The sequence below is a fragment of the Benincasa hispida genome, chromosome 2 (assembly GCF_027475165.1).
Source record: "Benincasa hispida cultivar pf3 chromosome 2, pf3_genome.v1.1, whole genome shotgun sequence".
Classification (NCBI taxonomy): domain Eukaryota; kingdom Viridiplantae; phylum Streptophyta; class Magnoliopsida; order Cucurbitales; family Cucurbitaceae; genus Benincasa; species Benincasa hispida.
This window is the reverse complement of record NC_143479.1, coordinates 26732542-26753057: the sequence shown is the minus strand read 5'-3', so window position 1 is coordinate 26753057 and position 20516 is coordinate 26732542. Positions and strand designations below refer to the sequence as shown.

Here is a 20516-nt window from a genome sequence, read left to right as displayed (position 1 = left end):
ATGGTAGCTCATATACCTATATAAAGTCAATTATTTATTAGCATTGTAGATTTGTAGGTACTTTGTGGTTTATATTTTGTGGATATTACGTAATGTTATTTCGATGCTTATATTTTGTAGATATAATATAATCTTATTTTGGGATTTATGTTTTGTGGATATTATGTAATGTTTAAAATGAATCTTACTATTAGTTGTTTATTTGGCTAAATATGTAAAATTCAAACATGTTTTGGGGAAATTATGTACTGGAGAACTAATTAATTGTACAAGTTGTTTATTTTAGTTTATTCGAGATTTGTAAAATTCAAACAACATTGATGTTTTTTTTTTTTTTTTTTTTTTAACTTTTTAGTTTATTTGAGATTTGTCGGGAAAAAGTGTCATTCCCATGACTTTTTTTTTAACATTTTTCCAACGGTATTCCAATATGCCATCAGAAAAAGATAACCTTTCCCAACGTCAAAATAGGTTGCCATTAGGATAAGATATTTTCATACAACTCTTATCCTTCTGCCGACCCTAATAGAGGGTCATCGGCAAAAAACCTCTCTACTTGTTCCATCACAAAATCTTTTATTCCCGACGATGGGTTTTTTTTCATCAGGAGAAGTTTTCCTGACGAGGCTTTCCGACGATGAAAAATGCATCGGAAAATCCTTTCCCGACACTTTTTTTAGTTTTCTCAACGATTTTGACCGTCGAAAAAAAACTAAATTTCGTATAGTGTAATTACCTATTTTTCCTTCAATATCACTGATCCTCTCATGAATAATTTATTTATGATCCAACCATAAATCATGTCTCCTAGTGAGAGGTTGGAGCTCATTGTTTAAGTCGCGAAATTAGCATTTAAAGAAACTACTCACTTACTTTTCCTATAGGAGAATGATTGAATTTCATTTGGATTGATTTTCTAATTGTTAATAAACAATTTTTTATATTTATACGTATTTAAATAATTAGAAAGTCAATCTAAACATACGGGATGCTTTTGAAGTGCCGTCCAATTCACAATTAAGACATAGAGCTTATAGAGCTTTTGTCCAATTCACACATCAAGAAATTTTGAACAGTTTTTGAAGTGCCGTATCAAAGACATAATTGTATGGCCGACCTATAAAGTGGACAAATAATGGTCGTAATCGACACACAAATAAGGCAACAAACATATTGGCTTTACCAAATAACTCATCTATTCACAACTAATTTTAGAAAACAATATATGAACTAAGGAATTGGGATTTTCCTAAAGCCGTGTTGGACTTGGACGCCTATATTGAGAAATCTTCAAGCCATATTAGCACCTCATTTCTCTGTGAATCAAACAACCAAAACAATCAAATATGTTTTTTTTTTTTGAAAATTTTACAAATATAGCAATCAAGCTAAAGTATAAATAGATATAGTACAATGTAACAAAATTTGTAGATATAGCAAAATTTAATTCAAACTCTCGAAGTCTATCAAGAATAGAATCTATTACTAATAAATTTTGCTATATTTGTAATGTTTTAAGTTGTTGCTATACACTTAAATAATTGCAAATATAACACAATTCAAAAGAATTTTCAAATATAGCAAAATTAGTTCTAGCTTTGGAGTCTATCAATAATAGAGTCTATCGCTAATAGATTTTGTTATATTTACAATTATTTTTGTTGTTGTAGATTTAAATATTAGCCTTAAAAATGCTACTCATTGTAATTACCTTATGTTTTGTTCACCATTTAATATATATATATATATATAATGGGAAAGAAAATGTTGTTTTAAAATATAGAAAAATTAATAAAAATATTTATAAATATAAAAAAATTTCACTGTCTATCGACTGAGATAGACCGCAATAGACTATCTATGTCTATCTGTATCATGATAGATACAGATTATAGTCTATCACAGTATGTCACAGTTAGACTATGATATTTTACTATTATTTATAAATATTTTCGATTTTTATCATTTAAAAGAAAAACTTACCATTACAAAGCTCCATGTTGGGTAGGAATTGTTGTACCGTGCAAGCAAAGAGCTATTGTTAATGGGTTTAAGACCATCCTTTTTGAGACTATGCCTCAATTCTTTGGCCTTGTTTTGCACTTCATCTTTCGTGGATTTTCCACTGAATTTCAACACTGCGGCAATGCCTCCTTCGTTCTTTCTCAAGTTCTTAGTTGTGTCCTCTTTACAATTTGCCCAACTGAACAAGAAGTTAATAATATGGCTAATTTAGAATCGTTGTTTGATAATGATCTCATTTTAAAAATTATTTATGCTTTTGAATTTTTTTTACAAATCATTGAATTCTTAATCCATTCTTAAAAATAAAAATCGAGTTTCTCAAAGTTAATAGACGCTGTTGGTTTTTTGTTTTTTAAAATTTGATATATTTTCTCTCAATTTATTACAATAACTTAATTGACAAAAACTAAAACCCATAAATCAAATATTTATCAAATGAGTGGTATATTTTTTTTTTATTTTCAAAACTTAAATTGGTTTCTGAAAACATCGACTGAAAGCGGATAACAAAATAAAGAAATTTATAGCAAAAGTAGTGTTTGTAATTTCGATATTCAAACCTAAAAAAAAAACTTCAAATTAAGGTCTTGTTTGGTAACTTTTAGGTCCGTTTTGGTAACCTTTTGTTTTATTTTTTGAAAAGTAAATCTATGACACTATTTTCACCTCTAAATTCCACTATTATTATTTATTTTTTACCTACGGTTTAAAAAACTAAGCTAAATTTTGAAAACTAAAAAAAAGTAGATGTTAATTGTTTTTATTTTTTGGAATTTGGCTAAGAATTTAACCATTTTACTTAAGAAAGATGCAATAGAAGTAAGGAGAAAACATGCTTAATTTTCTAAAACAAAAAACAAAAAATTGAAAAGTTAACCAAACAGGGCCTTAATATTTTGTTTTGAAAATTAAGCTAATTTCATCTCAATTTCTTACAATTGTTTGTATCTTTCTTGAGCAAAAGAGTTGAATTTTTAACCAAATTCCAAATTTTTAAAAACTACTTTTTTCCTTCTTTTTTTTTTTTTTTTTTTTTTTTTTTTTTAATTTTCAAAACTTGGGTGGGTATTTAAAAACATTAATAAAAAGTAGATAACTAATATAATCAAGAATTTAGAGGTGAAGAAACAACATTTATAGGTTTAATTTTCAAAAATAAAAACCAAATACTTACAACCCCCTTCGATAATCATTTTTTTTTTTTTTTTTTTTTTGAAAATTAAGCATATTTATCCCCAATTTCTTACAATGATTTGTATCTTTCTTAATACAAGAATCAAATTATAAACCAAATTCCAAAAGCAAAAATAAATTTTTAAAAACTACGGTCCCGTTTAGTAACGATGTGGTTTTTGAATTTTAGTTTTTGAAAATTAAACCTACAAACACCTCTTCCACCTCTGGTTTTTGTTGTTTTTTGTTATCTACTTTTTTATCCGTGTTTTTAAAAACCAAGCCAAAATTTAAAAAATAAAAAAAATGTAATCTTTAAAAATTTGTTTTTGTTTTTAGAATATTTGGCTAAGAATTCAACTAGTGTACTTAAGGATGCAAACCATGATAAGAAAATAGAAGAATGTAGGTTTAATTTTCAAAACCTGAAAACCAAAAACAAAATGGTTACTAAACGAAACATTTCTTTGTTTTTAAAATTTGGTTTAATTTTAAAAAATATTGGTACAATCTAAATAACAAAATAAGAAATCTAGAAGTAAGGTGTTTATAATAAATTTAATATCCAAAAATAAAAAACAAAAAACAGATAATTACCACGAAATTGTTATCAAACCAAGTGGAATCTAGCAACTTATTGTGAATGATGGGGGACTCACCTGCCAACGCGATCGAATCTAGCATAAGCACACCCACACAGGTTCTCTCCACTTATTTCTGCCACTATAGATGGCTCATATTTTCTCACCTGATTCAAACATTTACATCCCAGTTATTATCAAAATCTCTTTTTATAATAATTTTGAGTTAAATTATAAATTAATTCTTATCTTTAATTAAGTTTTCAAAGTATCTAATAAATTCTTGACCTATTCACTATTTTCTTTTTAAAAAAATTAATAAACACATTATTTGCACGAGATTTCAAGAGAAATTTGTTTCGTGAACTTGAACTTTGTATTTGTATTAATTTTGTGGAAAGTGAGTACAATATCTAATACATAATATTTTGATGTTTTCAAAATAAACTATAATCTTTAAGCTGATTGATCTTCTTGAATGATCGATCTTTAGGTTTGTTGATCTTCTTGAATAATCAGCCTTTGGGCTTGTTGATCTTCTTGGATGATCCGCCTTTAGGCTTGATGATCTTCTTGGATGATAGACCTTTAGATTTATTGATCTTCTTGGATAATCAGCATTTGGACTTAGTGATCTTCTTAAACGATTGACCTTTTCATCCAAAATGTGTCAAGGCTGCTGGTGGTGCCATGGATGGATGGTGGAGAGCTCTCTTTCGAGTTCTATCTCTGACGCAACTTCGATCGTCATTCGGAAGGGGCTGTGGCGGTGAAGAATCCTCAAAGAGTGTCTTACTCATGCTCTCATCTGTGATCACAAGAATCTACCTTAAGGTAGAAACTCGGATGGTTTGAAGTGAAGATCCAAGGCTCTATTTATAGAGCTCAAACGCTGACAAGTCTGATGCCCTATTCTTCGTTGCTGCCTCTGTCGCGGTATGGGGAATGTCAGCATCACTTTATCTTGTTGATACTCCCAAAGTATGCGTTCATGCTTGTTTCTCCTATAGTGTTAACGCATTCCACCTACCTTGTGATCAGTCTTCTATCACGATTATCACTCTATGGGTGCAGCATTCCATGCGACGAGCTAGTCTATATGACGATCAATGCATGCGGTCAGTTTTGTGGCGATTTGGGACCGACGCATGCGATCAATTCTTGCAATATCTGCAAAAATAGATACTTTGATGCGGAATAACGCATGATATAGGGTTAGTGAGGATTTTTTGGTGCTGGTCGACACAAGCTTACTTTTCCACATGAATTCTTGATATTATTAACGCATATTCTGCTTATTAGCCTTCATAATTTAAATAAAAGGCTACAGTAGCTTGTATTTTTACAAGCTATCAGAAGACTGCGCTGATCCTCCATACTGAGGCCTTATGAAGTTTGTTAACATATCTTGCAGCTGTTGAACTGACAGGACGACGACAGAGGTAAATTGTTGCGACTGGTCTTCCTGTAAAACAGACTTTCCTTTGTCATTGACTTTTGTAGCTGGAGATTGACTCGACTCAGCAGTATCTCGAGCCTGTATCTGATCTTTTAAAGCAGCGATTTCATGATCTCGATCCTCCACAACCCTCATTAGAAGATTTATCTTTCTTTCCATCTCTACTATGGTTGACTTAGTCGTTACATCATCCATCATGACCGACACTATGTCAAGTTATGATTTTTCCTTTGATTGGTCAGAAGCAGAGACAGAGTTGTCAAACAAGGGATTTTCTATCATGATGGTCTCGCCTTTAGAAGATTCCATTAGCTACTCCCAGATTTTCTTTGCAAAGACAAAATCTTATTCTTGCTTCTGCATGCTCTCCTTTGAATGGTTGCAGGTGACAAGTCCTGTGTAGGTGTTGTTTGCGACAGTTGCTTTGGATGCAACTTTCTTTAGTGCCATTAGTTTACTTGAATGTTGAGAGAGAGATGAGAGGTAGAGATGTCCTATTGGACATGCCAATTTGTTCGCATGAGATTTCAAGAGAAATTTGTTTTGTGGAGCTTGAACTTTGTATTTGTATTAATTTCATGGAAAGTGAGTACAATCTCTAATACACAATATTTTGATGCTTTCAAAATAAACTATAATCTTTAAGTTAGTTGATTTTCTTGAATGATCGGCCTTTGGGCTTGTTGATCTTCTTGGATGATCGGCCTTTGGGCTTGTTGATCTTCTTGAATGATTAGTGCTCGCACGAGGCTTTCGGAGAAATTTGTTTCGTGGAGTTAAATTTGAGTTGATGTTTATGTTGATATTGATTTGATGTGATGTGGTTCGATGTCTAGTACTTGATCCTCTGATTCTCTCTTGGTTGAATACGTATGCTTGATGTATAGAAGCGGGGCGTGTGGATGTTCTTGAGCTTTGAGTCTTGGAAGAATGCTTATATCTTCAAAGGACTTCAGTCTTCAAGTGTGGTCAGAATGCTTATATCTTCAAAGTACTTCAGTCTTCAGAATGTTTGTATCTTCCAAGGACTTCAGTCTTCAAGCATGGTCAAAATGATACAAAGGACTTCAGTCTTCAGAATGCTTGTATCTTGACTTCAGTTCTCAGAATGCTTGTATCTTCAAAAGACTTCAGTCTTCAAGCGTGGTCAGCTTCAGGTGTCAATGAGTCTTCTGATTGTAGAAAATTCCCTCTAAGTTCTCTTAGAATTGCTGACATCCACAAATGAGGAAAGTTGGGCTTCATGGGCTTAAGCTTGTTTGGTCCATGGACTTGGGCCCTAGGCCCAACTAATTGGATTTGGGCCTTATTTGACATTTAGATCAAATTAAGCCTATTTTTGGGCTCAATTGGACATTTAACCCAAATAATAATATCAAATTGGGTCAAATTAATCTTATCTTATTCAACGGTCATGATAAAACTATGTGACGTCATCGAAATTTGTCTTCAACTTCAATTTGGGACACATGTCACCTCCTAGTTGGTCCCAAATTTGATGATTTGGAATTTCGTCATTAATTTAGTGAATGGCGTGGCAGTTTGTAATTGGTCCAAAATTTCTTGTTCAACACACATAATTAAAATCTTATATAAAATTTAATTTTTATATCCAATAGGCTAATTAATTTTTGTAAGAAAATTTTATATCTATGACCAATTAATAGTTAATGAATCTATTAATAATGGTTTATTGCATGTTTGCCAAAAGAGTAAGAGTTGAGAGAAGTGAAGTTAACTCCACTCTTTATTTAGTTCAAGGAGCTCTTAAACTCGTTGGGATTCTGTGACATAAAAGCATCAATTTATGACTTATAAATGCCTTACATCGTGGCCTCCACGACTAAACAATAATTTCACTTCTTACTCTCAAACACCGTATTGTCTAGTAATTTGTTAGAGACAAACTTAAAGTTCATGAGCTAAACTTGTAATTTAATCACGTATTTTTATTAATTTTTTTCACTACAAGCTCCACAACTAAATAACTTCATTCCTTGCTTTCAAACATCTCACTATCATTACGATACATCTAAAATTCTTGTAATGATAGGCAAAACTAAAACAATAAATGAGGATATAGTATCAAATGTACTAACATTTTTAAACTCATCAAACTCTGAATGGAAGAAACAAATTATATACAAATGGTAGACAGTATAGTCAGAACAAACGAACCTCATAATTTGCAGTCCTTTTCAATATCTGATATTTAGGCGATTCCAATTCTGGAGTCTCATAAAAACGAATCTGAAGATAGAAACAATATATTAAAATTTTATCTTATGAATGATTTTCACCAACTATATATATATGTTGATGAGAATAGGTATATATAAATAACCTGTTTAAATACATCCCAGAGGCCTTCTATAGAAAAGTAGTCATTATTTTGTACTGAATCCCAAAGATCCTACAAAAATATATATATATATATATATATAAATAAAAAATAGGATGAGATGGATTAGTAATAATAGAGATTATGATCAAAATAATTAAGGAGGATTATTGTTAATTACCACATGACTACAAAACTTGCCAGTGTGTGGATTAATACCCATAATGGAAGTTCCTGTCACAACAAATTCTGGTTTCCATGGTAGAACCATAAACTTCATTACTGCAGTCCATCTTGTAGTTATCTCATATGGTCCAGTCTACAAGATTAACTCTCAATCAATTACAAATTCTAATTATTGCTTCTTTATTACCTCAAATATAATATTTTAATATGATGTTTATTTCTTCGCTTAAATTTTTGGATTATTTCATTAGTGATCATAATAAGATGTTGTGTTGAACGTCCTTGTAAATGTCGTTGTTAGAATTATTTGACCATGCTTATCCACAAAAATTGGATCAAGATGAAATTTGTCTACTTTCTCAAAACAAATAAAGTTGGGTCAACAACCTAATTGTCCAATATAGCTTCTCATAAATTTTTTCTTCTCAATCTCGAATAATATAGATATATATAATATTCGGATTGAATGACAAAATGATGAGTACAAAACACCTTTTCGAACAATTAATCAAACTCAAAATATTAAGAAATATACTCTAATATAATTTTTTAGATATAACAAATTTAAATTCACCCATAGATTTTACTACATTTGCAATTTTTTGAAAAGGTTGTTATATACTTAATTATCAACCTTAGAAATATTATCCATTATAATTACTATTAAGTTTTGTAACATTTTCTAAAATTTTTTTAAAATTTTTTTATCTTTCATGTCTCTAAACTCTCCCTTCTCTTAGCGACACTCTCTTCTCATGTCTTCTTCCTAATTTAACAACTAGTACAATGCACCCAGATGCACAATATAATAGTGTCGGTATAAATAACATATTTACTTCATCCATAAATAAACTTGAGTCTTTGAGTCTATTTGACGATTTAAAATGGTATTTGAATTGTTATAAATGTTATTTACTCTAAATTTGATATTAACTATAATTCACTTCAATTTACTCTAAATTTGGTTTAATGATATTGATATGTTTGGTTTTTAAAAGTCGAAGGTTTAATCCCTCAATCCGGAGTTATGATTAAACAAAAAAGAAGAAGAGAAATGATGGAACCTTTTTGACCCAATGCAAGATCATCTTCGGCCTGAAGAAGTGTTGCAAGAGGGCAATATTTAGCAAATATCCCGTAATGTTATCGTACTTAGTAATTGGATCTCGAAATCTCATTTCTTCATCGTAAGCCGTCCGATCAATCCCCTGTTCATCGAACACGTGGTGGAGATCTTCGTATAAGAATTCCACCAATCGCTCAACGTCCACCGTCGATTTCGGTGGCCTTTGATGATCTCCCATTTTTGATCTAACACCCCAATTTTGGTTGTGACTGTGAGGCTTATTAGCTGCTGCTGCGGCGGCTATGGTTCTGGCCGTTGGTCCGCTGGATTTCCTTGGCAGGAAACCAAAACCAACGGCTGGAATTGAGAGAGCTTGGGTAGGAGCCATTGGAATTGAATGAAGCCTAAATTTCTAAGAATATGGGAATTAAATGCAATATTATGAACGTCTATTAATATATATATTATGATTATTAATATCAAAATTTGAAATCGACAAAGGAATTTGGACAGGCTCTTTCTAATATGCCATTCATTTTAGATGGCTTTACGGGTAAAGTAAGACAGACGCACGTAATATTCATGAATCACATTCTCTTCATTTTTCATTTTTTCATTTTTTTTCTTTTTTTCTTTTAATTTCATTATTTGTTTCAATTCCCCTAAAATGGTAGGGAATTCGATTCACTAATTTTCTTCTTATCACTTGTGATAACAAGAGGTTTTATTTTAAAATTAGTCGGCCATGAAAAAAGTATGTACTATATCTCACAAACACCGTAAGATTTCTTGATTTTAAATTGTTGGATCCTCAACATGAACCCTTAAGACAATGTCTTTTTGAATTTGATCAAATCTTAACTTTTTAGACACAATATCCATTTTGGCTTTACGTACCATGCTAAATCTGTTAGGGTGTCCAGCCCACTTGTTGCACAAGCAAGACTTTATTTTCTTTTAAACTTGAGTTTTGTGAGTCCAAAATGTTGGGTTATATGTTTAGCCCATTGGGACTAATTTTGGGTTGGTCCATCTTGAAAGTTGTAGGTTTACTATAAGAAATTTGGGCTTTGATGTCGGTTGAAAAAACTAAAAACAGATGTACAATGTCGATATCTTAAAAAAAAAAACAGATCTTTAAAGTCGGTTTTAAACCGACATTGTAGGCATACCTACGATGTCAACCAACAATTTAGGTGACCCTCTCTTTTAAATCTCAAATAATTTTTTAATCTTATTTTTTGTTCCCTCCCTCTTCCATTTTCATTTCCCTCTCAATTTTCATTTTTAGTCAAATTAGGGTTACAAAATAAAAAGAAAAAAGAAGGAAAAAGAGAGGGTGCATTTTCATCTCGATCTCTCTCGTCTCTCATCTCCTTCTGTATGAGTCACACCACCAGTAACCCACACCATCTCACCTGTAGAGTTCCAGCCACCGTCCATTATCGATCTTACCTCCATCGCCGACTGTAAGATCTCACCATCGATTACGTTCTGCCAGCCGCTGATCGCCCACGTCCATCCACGTCGGTCCAACACATCACTTGTTCATTCGTCGATCCGAGCTGCTGGTTGTTGTTCATCCGTGCCAATCTAGCGGCATCGCTCGTCTTATTTGACGCCAGCCATTTGTCTCCACTGCTGCGAAGGGATCAAATCCCAAGCGAAAATGTGTGATCTCCTTGCAATTTTATTTTCAATTTTACATAAACAAAATACGGTATAAAAATAATAACATAATAAATAAACAATCAACATTAGCATACATTTAAGAGAAGAGAGGGAAAAGCTAAACCTTACTTCTGTAGATTATCAAATTCTTCACAATTCCCTCTGCGTCTTCTCCGGAACATCTCTTCAATGATCAAGAAACACCACGTAAGTGAGACCTTGTTATTCTCTACGATCCCAAGAATTGGATGTATGGTCTACAAGACTAGGAGAGGAAGAAGAAGTAGTAGAGAAAAGAAGAGAGATTACTAGGATTCAGAATTCTCAATTCAACTGTGTCACAAACATAGGCCATGAAGACCTATTTATAGAGAGGAAGGGTGACCCCCTTCTTCTAGTCTTTCATATTCCTACTCTAGATCTAGTTTAATTAAATAATTTTTATTTAATTAATTAGTCCAATAATTAAACAACCATATATATTAAATCTAATTTAATATATATAATTAATTAATAAATAAATAAACATCACATGTTTATTTATCTCTACTTCTAAAAAATTAATTAATTAATTAATTAACCATTAATTAATCAATTAAACAACTATATTAAATCATATTTAACATAGAATTAATCAACATATAATTATCACATAATATGTATACATCTCTTTATTATTTGAATCTTATTCAAATATTTTTCTCTCTTTTTTATAGATCACATCTATAATTAAACATATTATATTAATCTAATTAATATGCAATTGATTTGAACAATTTAAATCATTCTTATTATATATCCTTTAGTGAGTTAACAAGGGGACCTATAGATTAGAAGTTCTAATGATATAAGATTAATTAATTAAACTCTTTAATTAGATTAATCAATTTTCATTAACTATCGGTCACTCCACTAAAGATCGATAGTTGCACTCTTCGCATTGTAGATTTATTTCTGTGTCCACAAATATAACCAATCAACAGTTAGTCGACCTTTCACAAATTGCTCATAACTATAGTTGGATAAAAAATATCGTTCTACCCATGTATTTACATATAACTTCTTAAATACTACTGATCCCTCTAATGAACAAACAGTTTGTAGTCCAACTATAAACTAACACCTTTCGAGCCAGTGAGAGGTTGAGACCTCAATCTTTAAGACCCAAAATCAGCTATTAAGGGAGCAATATATCTACTTTTCCTAAGGTCAGGAAAGGAGTGAATTCCATCTTGTGTAGTTGTGTTTCCAGCTCCCTACTCGAACAAGTCCCCAAAATGGTAGGCTTGTTGAGTTGGCTAACAAGGTCACTCTCACCCATACAAATCAAAGGATTGCCCTCATAGACAAGAGTTCACAACTCACTTAGGATTAAGGTCAAGTGACCTATGGTTATTATGGTGAAATGTAAGTCTCTTCTAGCAATGATGTTATATAGAGAGACTGTTCATTTCGTAGTCCGATCTTATATAGACTCTTTGTATAGAATACCCCCACTCACAACACATGAACGATGAGGATCATATCATTTGTAGCACATTACAACAATGTAACATTTACAAAGTAGGTCGTATTCGTAGTATCACCAGGATAAGGTACCCAATTTATCCATCTACTATAGACCGTTTAGATTATCACTTAAACGTGATCCGCCTGTATGTTTCCACGTACATGTTTAAGAATATAACTTTAGCTCTTAGTTCATTGGATTGATTTAAGGCAGTATAAACATTAATAAAATACCTCTTATTTTATTAGATATATAATTTGTCTTTATAAACTATAAGATACTCTCGATTTAGGACATTAACTCCAACAAAAAGATCGTTTCACCATCTTGCGTTGGTACTATCTAATCCCTACGTTCGACACTAGGCTTGTTAGAAAACTTGGGCTAGATTTATACTTGGATCTAACTCAAGAAAACTTGTATGCAACTAGTGCTTTGCATGAAATATTAATCTCTATCACCTAATGCATTGTCTCAAAATAAGATAGAAAACATCACAAGCGCAAAAAAATAGCAACAAGTTTTTGGCGTTGTTACTGAGAATTAGGCAACATAGCTAACAGTGATTTAGTTTATTGAATCTTTCTTGAAGGACTCTCAATCAATGAAGTATTACAAGCTGAGCCTATGCTTGTAAACGTTTTATGAGCACAAAAGACACTTTTGAGCCCAAATACGAACCTGAGATCGAAAGAACCTTCCATCAAAGAATCAGAGCTAATAGAAGGCAGAGGCAAAGGCAAAGGCAGAAACGAATGGCTGACGATTAGAAGAACCAAAACATGGCTCAAACACTTTGCAAATATCATCAATAATCCCATTTTGATGGCGAATAATAGCACGCGGCCGATGTGTGAATATGTTTCATCTATTCTATATGACTTCGTACCTGGGATTATGTATCCAACCCTAGTGGGATGAGATTTCATAAAATCTGTAATGTTACAGATGTTACAAACTGCAGGGCAGTTTGGTGGAATGCGCGAGGAGGATCCTCACACACACTTAAAGCGTTTCTTGGAGACATGTAACTCATTTGTGATTCTTGGAATCACACCTGAAGCCATATTACTGTCTTTGTTTCCTTATTCACTGAGAGATGACACGAAGCAATGGCTGAGCTCTTTCAAACCTAGCGATGTAACTACTTTGGGAAAAGATAGTAGAAAAATTCATGTAAAAGTTTTTCCCTCCAACTGTCAACGCAAGGCGTCGAAGGGAAATCATGAACTTCGAACAGAGAGATTCTAAAACCTTAAGTGATGTGTGGGAGAGATTTAAATGGTTAGTCAAGAATTGTTCGAACCATGGGCTACCTTTCACGTTCAAATGGAAACGTTCTACACTAGCCTGAATAAACATTCCCAGATGGCAGCAGACTCAGCCGTTGTAGGAAGGATCATGATTAAATCTTATGATGAAGCTAAGGAGATTCTAGATCAAATAGCCAAACATAACATGGAGTGGGAAGATGAGTCATAATTAGAGGATAGGCGTCGAAGAGTGATAACGGGTAGAAATGCACGTTATCATAGTGCTAAGTTCTTAAATAATGTTGGATTGCGTTGATGAAATATGTTAATTTGCGTCCATTAAGCATCGATTTCATAATATTGCGGTCGCATGTGTTCAACGCATTAGAACAGTTGATTTTTGTATTTTTGTGCAAAATATGCGTTAATGCAATGCAAGAATTGCCATCATTGGAAATCTTTGGTCGAGCGCAACTTCACCGCAAGGCCTTGCGATGATTTTGTTCGCAAACATTCGCCCGAGAAGAATCGTCGCAACTTGGTCAGCGCAACATGGTGGGCGCATCTAGGTGAAAGGCTAATTAAGCGCGATGGGATAGAAAGCTGATGACAGTCAAATCTGAATTAAGTTGACAGCCAATAACGGTGATGACAATTATTCGGCGCATCAATCAGGAATTAAAGTCGTCCCATCTGTACAACCATGAGAGAGAAGCTGCCTTTCACCATGGATGCTCTATAAATACCAATGGCATTCTTCAGAAAAGGGGTTGACGAATTAACCAGTTCACGAGTTCAGCTATTCTTTGTTCCACAAGTTCATAGTTTTTCTTTCATTTTAAGGCGGAGCAAGAGAAGAGTGGTGACGCCGGAGATCGCTCAGGACAACTGGAGAGAGAACCTTGGGGCGAAGAAGAAAAGAGCGGGCCGACTCTCGCGAGAATAAGATTATTTTTTGAGCACGAGTAGAAATCAGTGTAAAAGCCTGGGTAGTAAGAGATTGCTTCTAGGCTCTTTATTCTATACTTACATTGTTATTTTGTATTTTATCTTCATATTTATACAATGGAACTTCTATTTCTATATCTGTTCACTCTCTTAGCACGCATGTGTAGCTAAACTAGTCGAATGGGTTGAGGAAAACTAAGTTAACATGACCTAGGAAGTTTATTGCTTGCGATTGTCTTGATTTATGTTATGCCAAATACCCTTTAGAGCTACTCGAGAGAGAGTCTAAAGAAAGAACCTAATGACTCGAGAGTACTAGGTTAGAATCTGGACTCGAGAGAGCAAGATTAGAACTGCATAAATAAGAGATAGGGACTTAGAGATAAGCTCTGTTTGTCAACTTGCATTGCATGCATTCTAGATATGGGAATGATATTATGTGGTCGCCTTATTTGTATGTGTGTCATTTCGTCATCGCATAAATAAGAATAGAGGCTTATGTGTAGGTTCTATAGACTTAGCGCATATATCGCATGCGTTCTAACCTTAGAAGCCATGGCATTCGCACCGAGAGGTGGTTTACTATTGTATGCATGTTGCATGATCACATAGCATGAACGCATCCTAGGAAGTGTTAGCCGAAACTTTTCTGAACCCGTTCACCGCATACTCATCGCATCTTCCATTTACCAACTCTTTTCAAACACCGCCGCATTTATTTATTTTTCATCAACGCAAACAACAAACCCAATAATTTATTTATTTATCCAGTTACCGCAAAGTTCTTCACAAAAATTACCAACGCAATCTGTTTTCACAAGTCCCTGTGTTCGACCCTGGACTTACTAGGAAACTCAGAGGAATTTATACTTGGATTCCGCTGGGGAAACTTAAGTGCACAACGTAATTTCATCAACGCATATCATCCATATTTCCACTTCATAAATCAAACATCAAAGAGCAAGAATGATAGATAATGACGCAGTAAGCAACTTAGCAAAGTAAGCGGATGCCATGACGAACATGTTGAATAACTTAACCGTTAACAACGCAACTCAAATGTAGAATGTGCATCAGATAGATGCGTTGGGACGACCCATGATTAGCTGTGTGGGTCACAGCGAGCCACATTCCTCTAATGTCTACCCTCAAAATCCACAATCCGTCTATTTTGTGAAGAACAACCGCTTCCCCAGCACATATAACCCAGGATAGAGAAACCATCCTAATTTCTCTTATGGATGCCATTAGCAAAATCAAGAGCATTCTAGCATGAAACAGTAGTAGAGGCAGGGACCCCACCGGGATTTCAACACACTCAGCAACAACCACCGCAACAATCTCACAATAGAGGTACAAATATATCGAGTTCTTCTTCTCCGCTTGAGGCTCTGTTGAAGGATTACATAGTTTTTAATGATGCGTTATTGAAGAGTCAAACATCAACCATTAGAAACTTGGAGTTGTAGATAGGTCAGATTGCTAATGAGTTAAAAATTCGACTGCAAAGAATCTTACCAAGTAGCATTAAAGCTCTCAAACAACACGACAATGGAAATGAGCAGTTAAGAGGTGACACTGTGAAGTGGTAGACCTCTGACAAAGGCTAAGAGAAGAACAAAGAGAAGATAACCGCCCTGATCCAATAATGAATACAGTTGAACAACCATCTGATAGAACCAACACATCTGAGAAGACCTGAGTAGAGAGAGCACCTGGCTCTACAAACCATTATCCAGCGAGTACCTCAAATGTAGGGGGAATATCTGATGCACGCCCAATTGCGTCCTTCCCTCGACGCTTATGGAATAAGAATGTTGAAAAATAATTCAAGCGTTTTCTTGATGTTCCTAAGCATCAATATTCTACTGGTGGAAGCGTTGGAGCATATGCCCAGTCATGTTAAGTTTTTAAAAAATATTTTGTCAAAGAAAAGGAAAATAAATGAAGCTAAAATTGTGGCATTAACTTAAGAATGCAATGTGTTATTCAAAAGAAGTATCCTTGATAAACAAAGTGATCCTGGTAGCTTTACCATCCTCTATTCAATGGAGGGATCGACGTGGGGCATTCGTAATGCAATTTAGGCTCGACTATCAATTTGATGCCCCTATCAATTTTCAAGAAGCTGGGAATTGGTGAAGCCAGTCTAACCACAATAATGCTTTAGCTGGCCGATAGATCCATTACTTATCCAGAAGAGAAATTTGAAGATGTACTCGTAAAGGTTGATAAATTCATCTTTCTAGTGAACTTCATAATCCTAGATTATGAAGCAGACAAGGATATCCCATCATTCTTGGGTATCCCTTTTTGTTCACTGGAAAAGTTCTTATCGACGTACATCAAGGGGAATTTACTATGCAAGTGGATGATCAAGAGGTCAAGTTCAATGTCTTCAACGCATTGAAGTTCTTAGATGAGTTAGAAATGTGCCAGTCAATCGACACTGTTGAATTGCTTGAAGAAGTGGAAAGCCAGGAAAAGTAGGAACCGGAATGCGATGTCCATGCGATAGTACAAAGAAGTTCAAACCATTCTATTTGAACGAGTGGCAATCAATGTCAACACCTCCTTCTCTCGAGGAATCATCAACAGTTGAGCTTAAACCACCCCTTGATCATTTAAAATATGATATTCTTGGAAATAATGATATTTTACCTGTTATCATCTTATCAAGATTCTCTCATACTAACGAAGAACTTCTGTTGTAGATACTTAAGAAGCATATAAGAGCCATAAAATGTACGTTTGCTGATATTTGAGGAATCGATTCATCATACTGTATGCATAAAATAAGATTGGAAGAAGGAAAGATCAGATCTGTTAAGCCCCCACGTAGGCTCAACCCTATTATGAAGGAAGTGGTAAAGAAATAAATTATTAAGTGGCTCAACACAGGGGTCATTCACCCCCTCTCTGACAGTAGTTGGGTGAGCCTAATTCAATGCGTGCCAAAGAAAGAAGGCACCATTATAGTCACTAACAATAATAACAAGTTGATTCCATCTAGGAAAGTCACTAAGTGGCATATTTGCATGGACTATAGAAAGCTGAATATAGCGACCAAGAAAGAGAACTTTTCACTTTCTTTCATTGATCAAATGTTAGATAGAATCGCTAGAAAAGAGTTCTATTTTTTCTTAGATGACTATTCTGGTTATAATCAAATTTTAATTTCTCTAGAAGATCAAGACAAGAGTACTTTCACTTTGTTGGGTTGTACTTCCTAAAACTCGCAGTTTGTAATTGAAGGATCCACATTAAAGGGACCCTTGGGCGGAAGTGGATCTCCCAAATCCCAGTTCTTTACAGAATCACAATTTTTACAGAGAAGAGGAAAAATTGTGCATTTAAATGACAAATATACAACATGCTATAAAAATAAAAAAAAGTTTAGGGTTTCATAAACCCTTACCTTAGAAGATGAACTTCGATGAATCCTTCGAACAACACCACGAACGCTGACCTCAGTATCTTCATGTAGAGAACCAGAAGGAGTGAGTGCTCTGACTATTTTGAAGGTTTGTGTTGGGATTGATGCCTTAAATCTCGTAGGGTCCTATAGTTTGTAAACCTTGTATGAACAAACTTGTATGTGATTAATAATATTTGATACTTTATTCACTTTGTCTATAAAATATATGACATTTTAGTTGCATTAACCATAAACAAGTAAACTAACATCCAAGGTTATCATTGTAACTTAAACATGTATGTGGAAACATACAAAGGGATCATGTTTAAGTGATATCTTAAATGGTCTGTAGTATATGGATAAGGTTGGGTATCTTATCCTGATGACACTACGAGTATGGCCTGCTTTGTAGATGTTATAAATGTTGTAAAGTGCTACAAATGATCTGATCCTGATCATTCATGTATTAGACATACGAGAAACGATATTCTATACAAAGGAGTTTGTATAAGATTGGACCACAAAATGCTTAGTCTCATTATATAACTGATAATGGCCAGAAATGCATGTGATTTTAGTGCTAAGTTATTAAACAATGCAGGTTTGCGTTGATAAAAATATATAAGATTACGTCCAAAAAGCATTAAGTTCATAATATTGTGGTTGCATGTGTCCATCGCCTGAAAACAGTTAACTTAGGTATTTTTGTGCAGAATCTTCGTTGATGCAAGGCGGAAAATGTGATCTAAAGAAATCAACGGCCGAGCGCATCAAAAGATTGCGTTACTGCAAGGTTATGCGATTATTTGCACTCGCAAATATCTGCTCAAGAAGGTTGCTGCATAGAGCCGGCGCAACTTTGGTGGGCGCATCTAGGTGAAAAGCGTAATAAATCACGATAGGACAGAAAGCTGATGACGGTTGATTCCGAATTAAGTTGACAAGCCGTTAACAAACTACTGTAGCAACTACACTCAACTTTTCGATGACAAATATTCGGCGCATCAGACAGAAAATTAATGTCATCCCATCAGTGCAATCATACGAGAGAAGAAGTATTTCACCCCGAAGCTCTATAAATACCAGAGGCCACCTTCAGTAAAGGAGTTCGCTCAGTTAGAGATTTTTCCCCTTACTTAGAAGTAACCTTGTTCTTAGTTTTTCTTTTATTTAGAAGGCGGAAGCGAGGGAAGTGAGATTGTACCAAGAGATCGTTCCGGTGAACTTGGAAGAGTGTCGGAAGCATCAAGATCAGAGAGAGGGCCAACTCCTACGGAAGCAGTAACATCTTTTGAGCAGAATAGAGTTAATAGTGTAAAAGCCTTGGGAAGCAAGGAATTGCTACCATGCTCTCTATCCTTATCTTCCATTATCATTTTGTACTTTGAACTTATCTATAGAAATGGAATTTACTTCTTTATATTTGTTCACTCTCTGTTTATTATGCATGAGTAGCTAAATCCATCGAATGAGTTGAGAAACAATTAGCTAGCATAACTGGGGATCTTCATTCTATGCGATTATCTTGTATTATGTATGCATCATTCGTCCATTAGAGATACTCGGGAGGGTAGTCCAAGGATAGAATCTAGGCTTGAAAAATTCAGGTTAGAATCTAGGCTCGAGTGAGTCAGATTAGAAATGGATAATCAGGAGATAGAAGCTTAGGAACAAGCATTATTTGCTATTAACGCATCACATGCATCCTAGAGATAGGTTATAATTGTATGCGGTCACCTTGTCTTTGTGTGCATCTTGCACCATCGCATAGGCAAGAAGTAGAGACTTAGGAATAAGCTCTATGGACATTATTGCATTCATCGTATGCGTCCTAGAATTAGAAATTACCGCATTTGCATTGGAAAATGATTTGTTGTTGCATGAGTGTAGCATGATCGCATAGTTTGAGCGCATTCTCGGGAAACGCTAGCTAAAGACCTTCTTAACCCGTTCCTTCGCATACTTAGTGTATCTGCCGCATAATCAATATTTTCATAAAAATTATTACCGCATATTGTTTTCCTTAGTCTTTGAGTTCGACCCTGGACTTACTAGGAAACTCAGTAGGATTTATACTTGGATTCTGCTGAGAAAACTTGTTGCACAACGCATTTTCCATCACCATAATTCCTTTCATTAATTCACCGCATAAAATAATGCATCAATAACGCCATTCATAATAGAGACTTTCACTTCACTAGGATGACCATAGATAACATGACCTTAATCTTGAGTGAGTTGTGAACTCCTACCTATGAGGGCGGTCCTTTGATTTGTATGGGTGAGAATGGTCGGATCGCCGACTCAACAAGCCTACCATTTTGGGGATTCGTATGATTGGGGAGCTGGGTGAAGGATCTCTTATACAATAGTACCTATGAGCGGAAGTAGATCTTTCCAATTCATTGTGACAGAATTTCCACATATACATTCAATCATACAGATATGCATTCATAACGCTAAATTACTGGCATGCTAAAAGGATAAATAAACAAAAGACCAAGAGAACAAACCAAGTGAAGACTTTCTTCCCTTGAAAATTCTTTCTCTTCGTAAACGAACTCCTTTCGCTAGAACGTTAAACCAGCAAGTAATCATCCAGCAACACCCCAGTCGTCTACACGAACAGCTTCGCACGAACACAAGTAAACGGGGACGACACCACCACTCGGAGCCCTCAGTATTCTCGAAATGAGAATCCAAAGGGTGGGCTTTGATAGAATTAGTAGAAGAGAGGAGGAAAGGCTATCGTGTATTAAGATTAAGCAAGTGGTAGAATGGAAAGACTAACGTATAGTCGGGTGCTTGATCATTTAGAGTGCGGTACACGATCGTGTAGTAAAGCTAGGCAATCGTCTATATGATCGTTTAGTTATGCTCAGGCG

At 34.5% G+C, this 20516-nt stretch overlaps 1 protein-coding gene across 1 annotated transcript; it reads right to left on the bottom strand.

The window, feature by feature from the left end:
* Positions 1 to 976: 976 nt before the first annotated feature.
* On the bottom strand, positions 977 to 9275 carry LOC120071584 (uncharacterized). The gene is made up of 7 exons (XM_039023925.2): positions 8830 to 9275; positions 7761 to 7898; positions 7583 to 7651; positions 7417 to 7488; positions 3858 to 3946; positions 1984 to 2203; positions 977 to 1316 (listed from the first exon to the last, which is right to left on the bottom strand). The coding sequence occupies exons 1-7, from the start codon at positions 9217 to 9219 to the stop codon at positions 1275 to 1277; spliced, it is 1020 nt and encodes a 339-aa protein (XP_038879853.2). The 5' UTR covers positions 9220 to 9275; the 3' UTR covers positions 977 to 1274.
* Positions 9276 to 20516: the final 11241 nt, after the last annotated feature.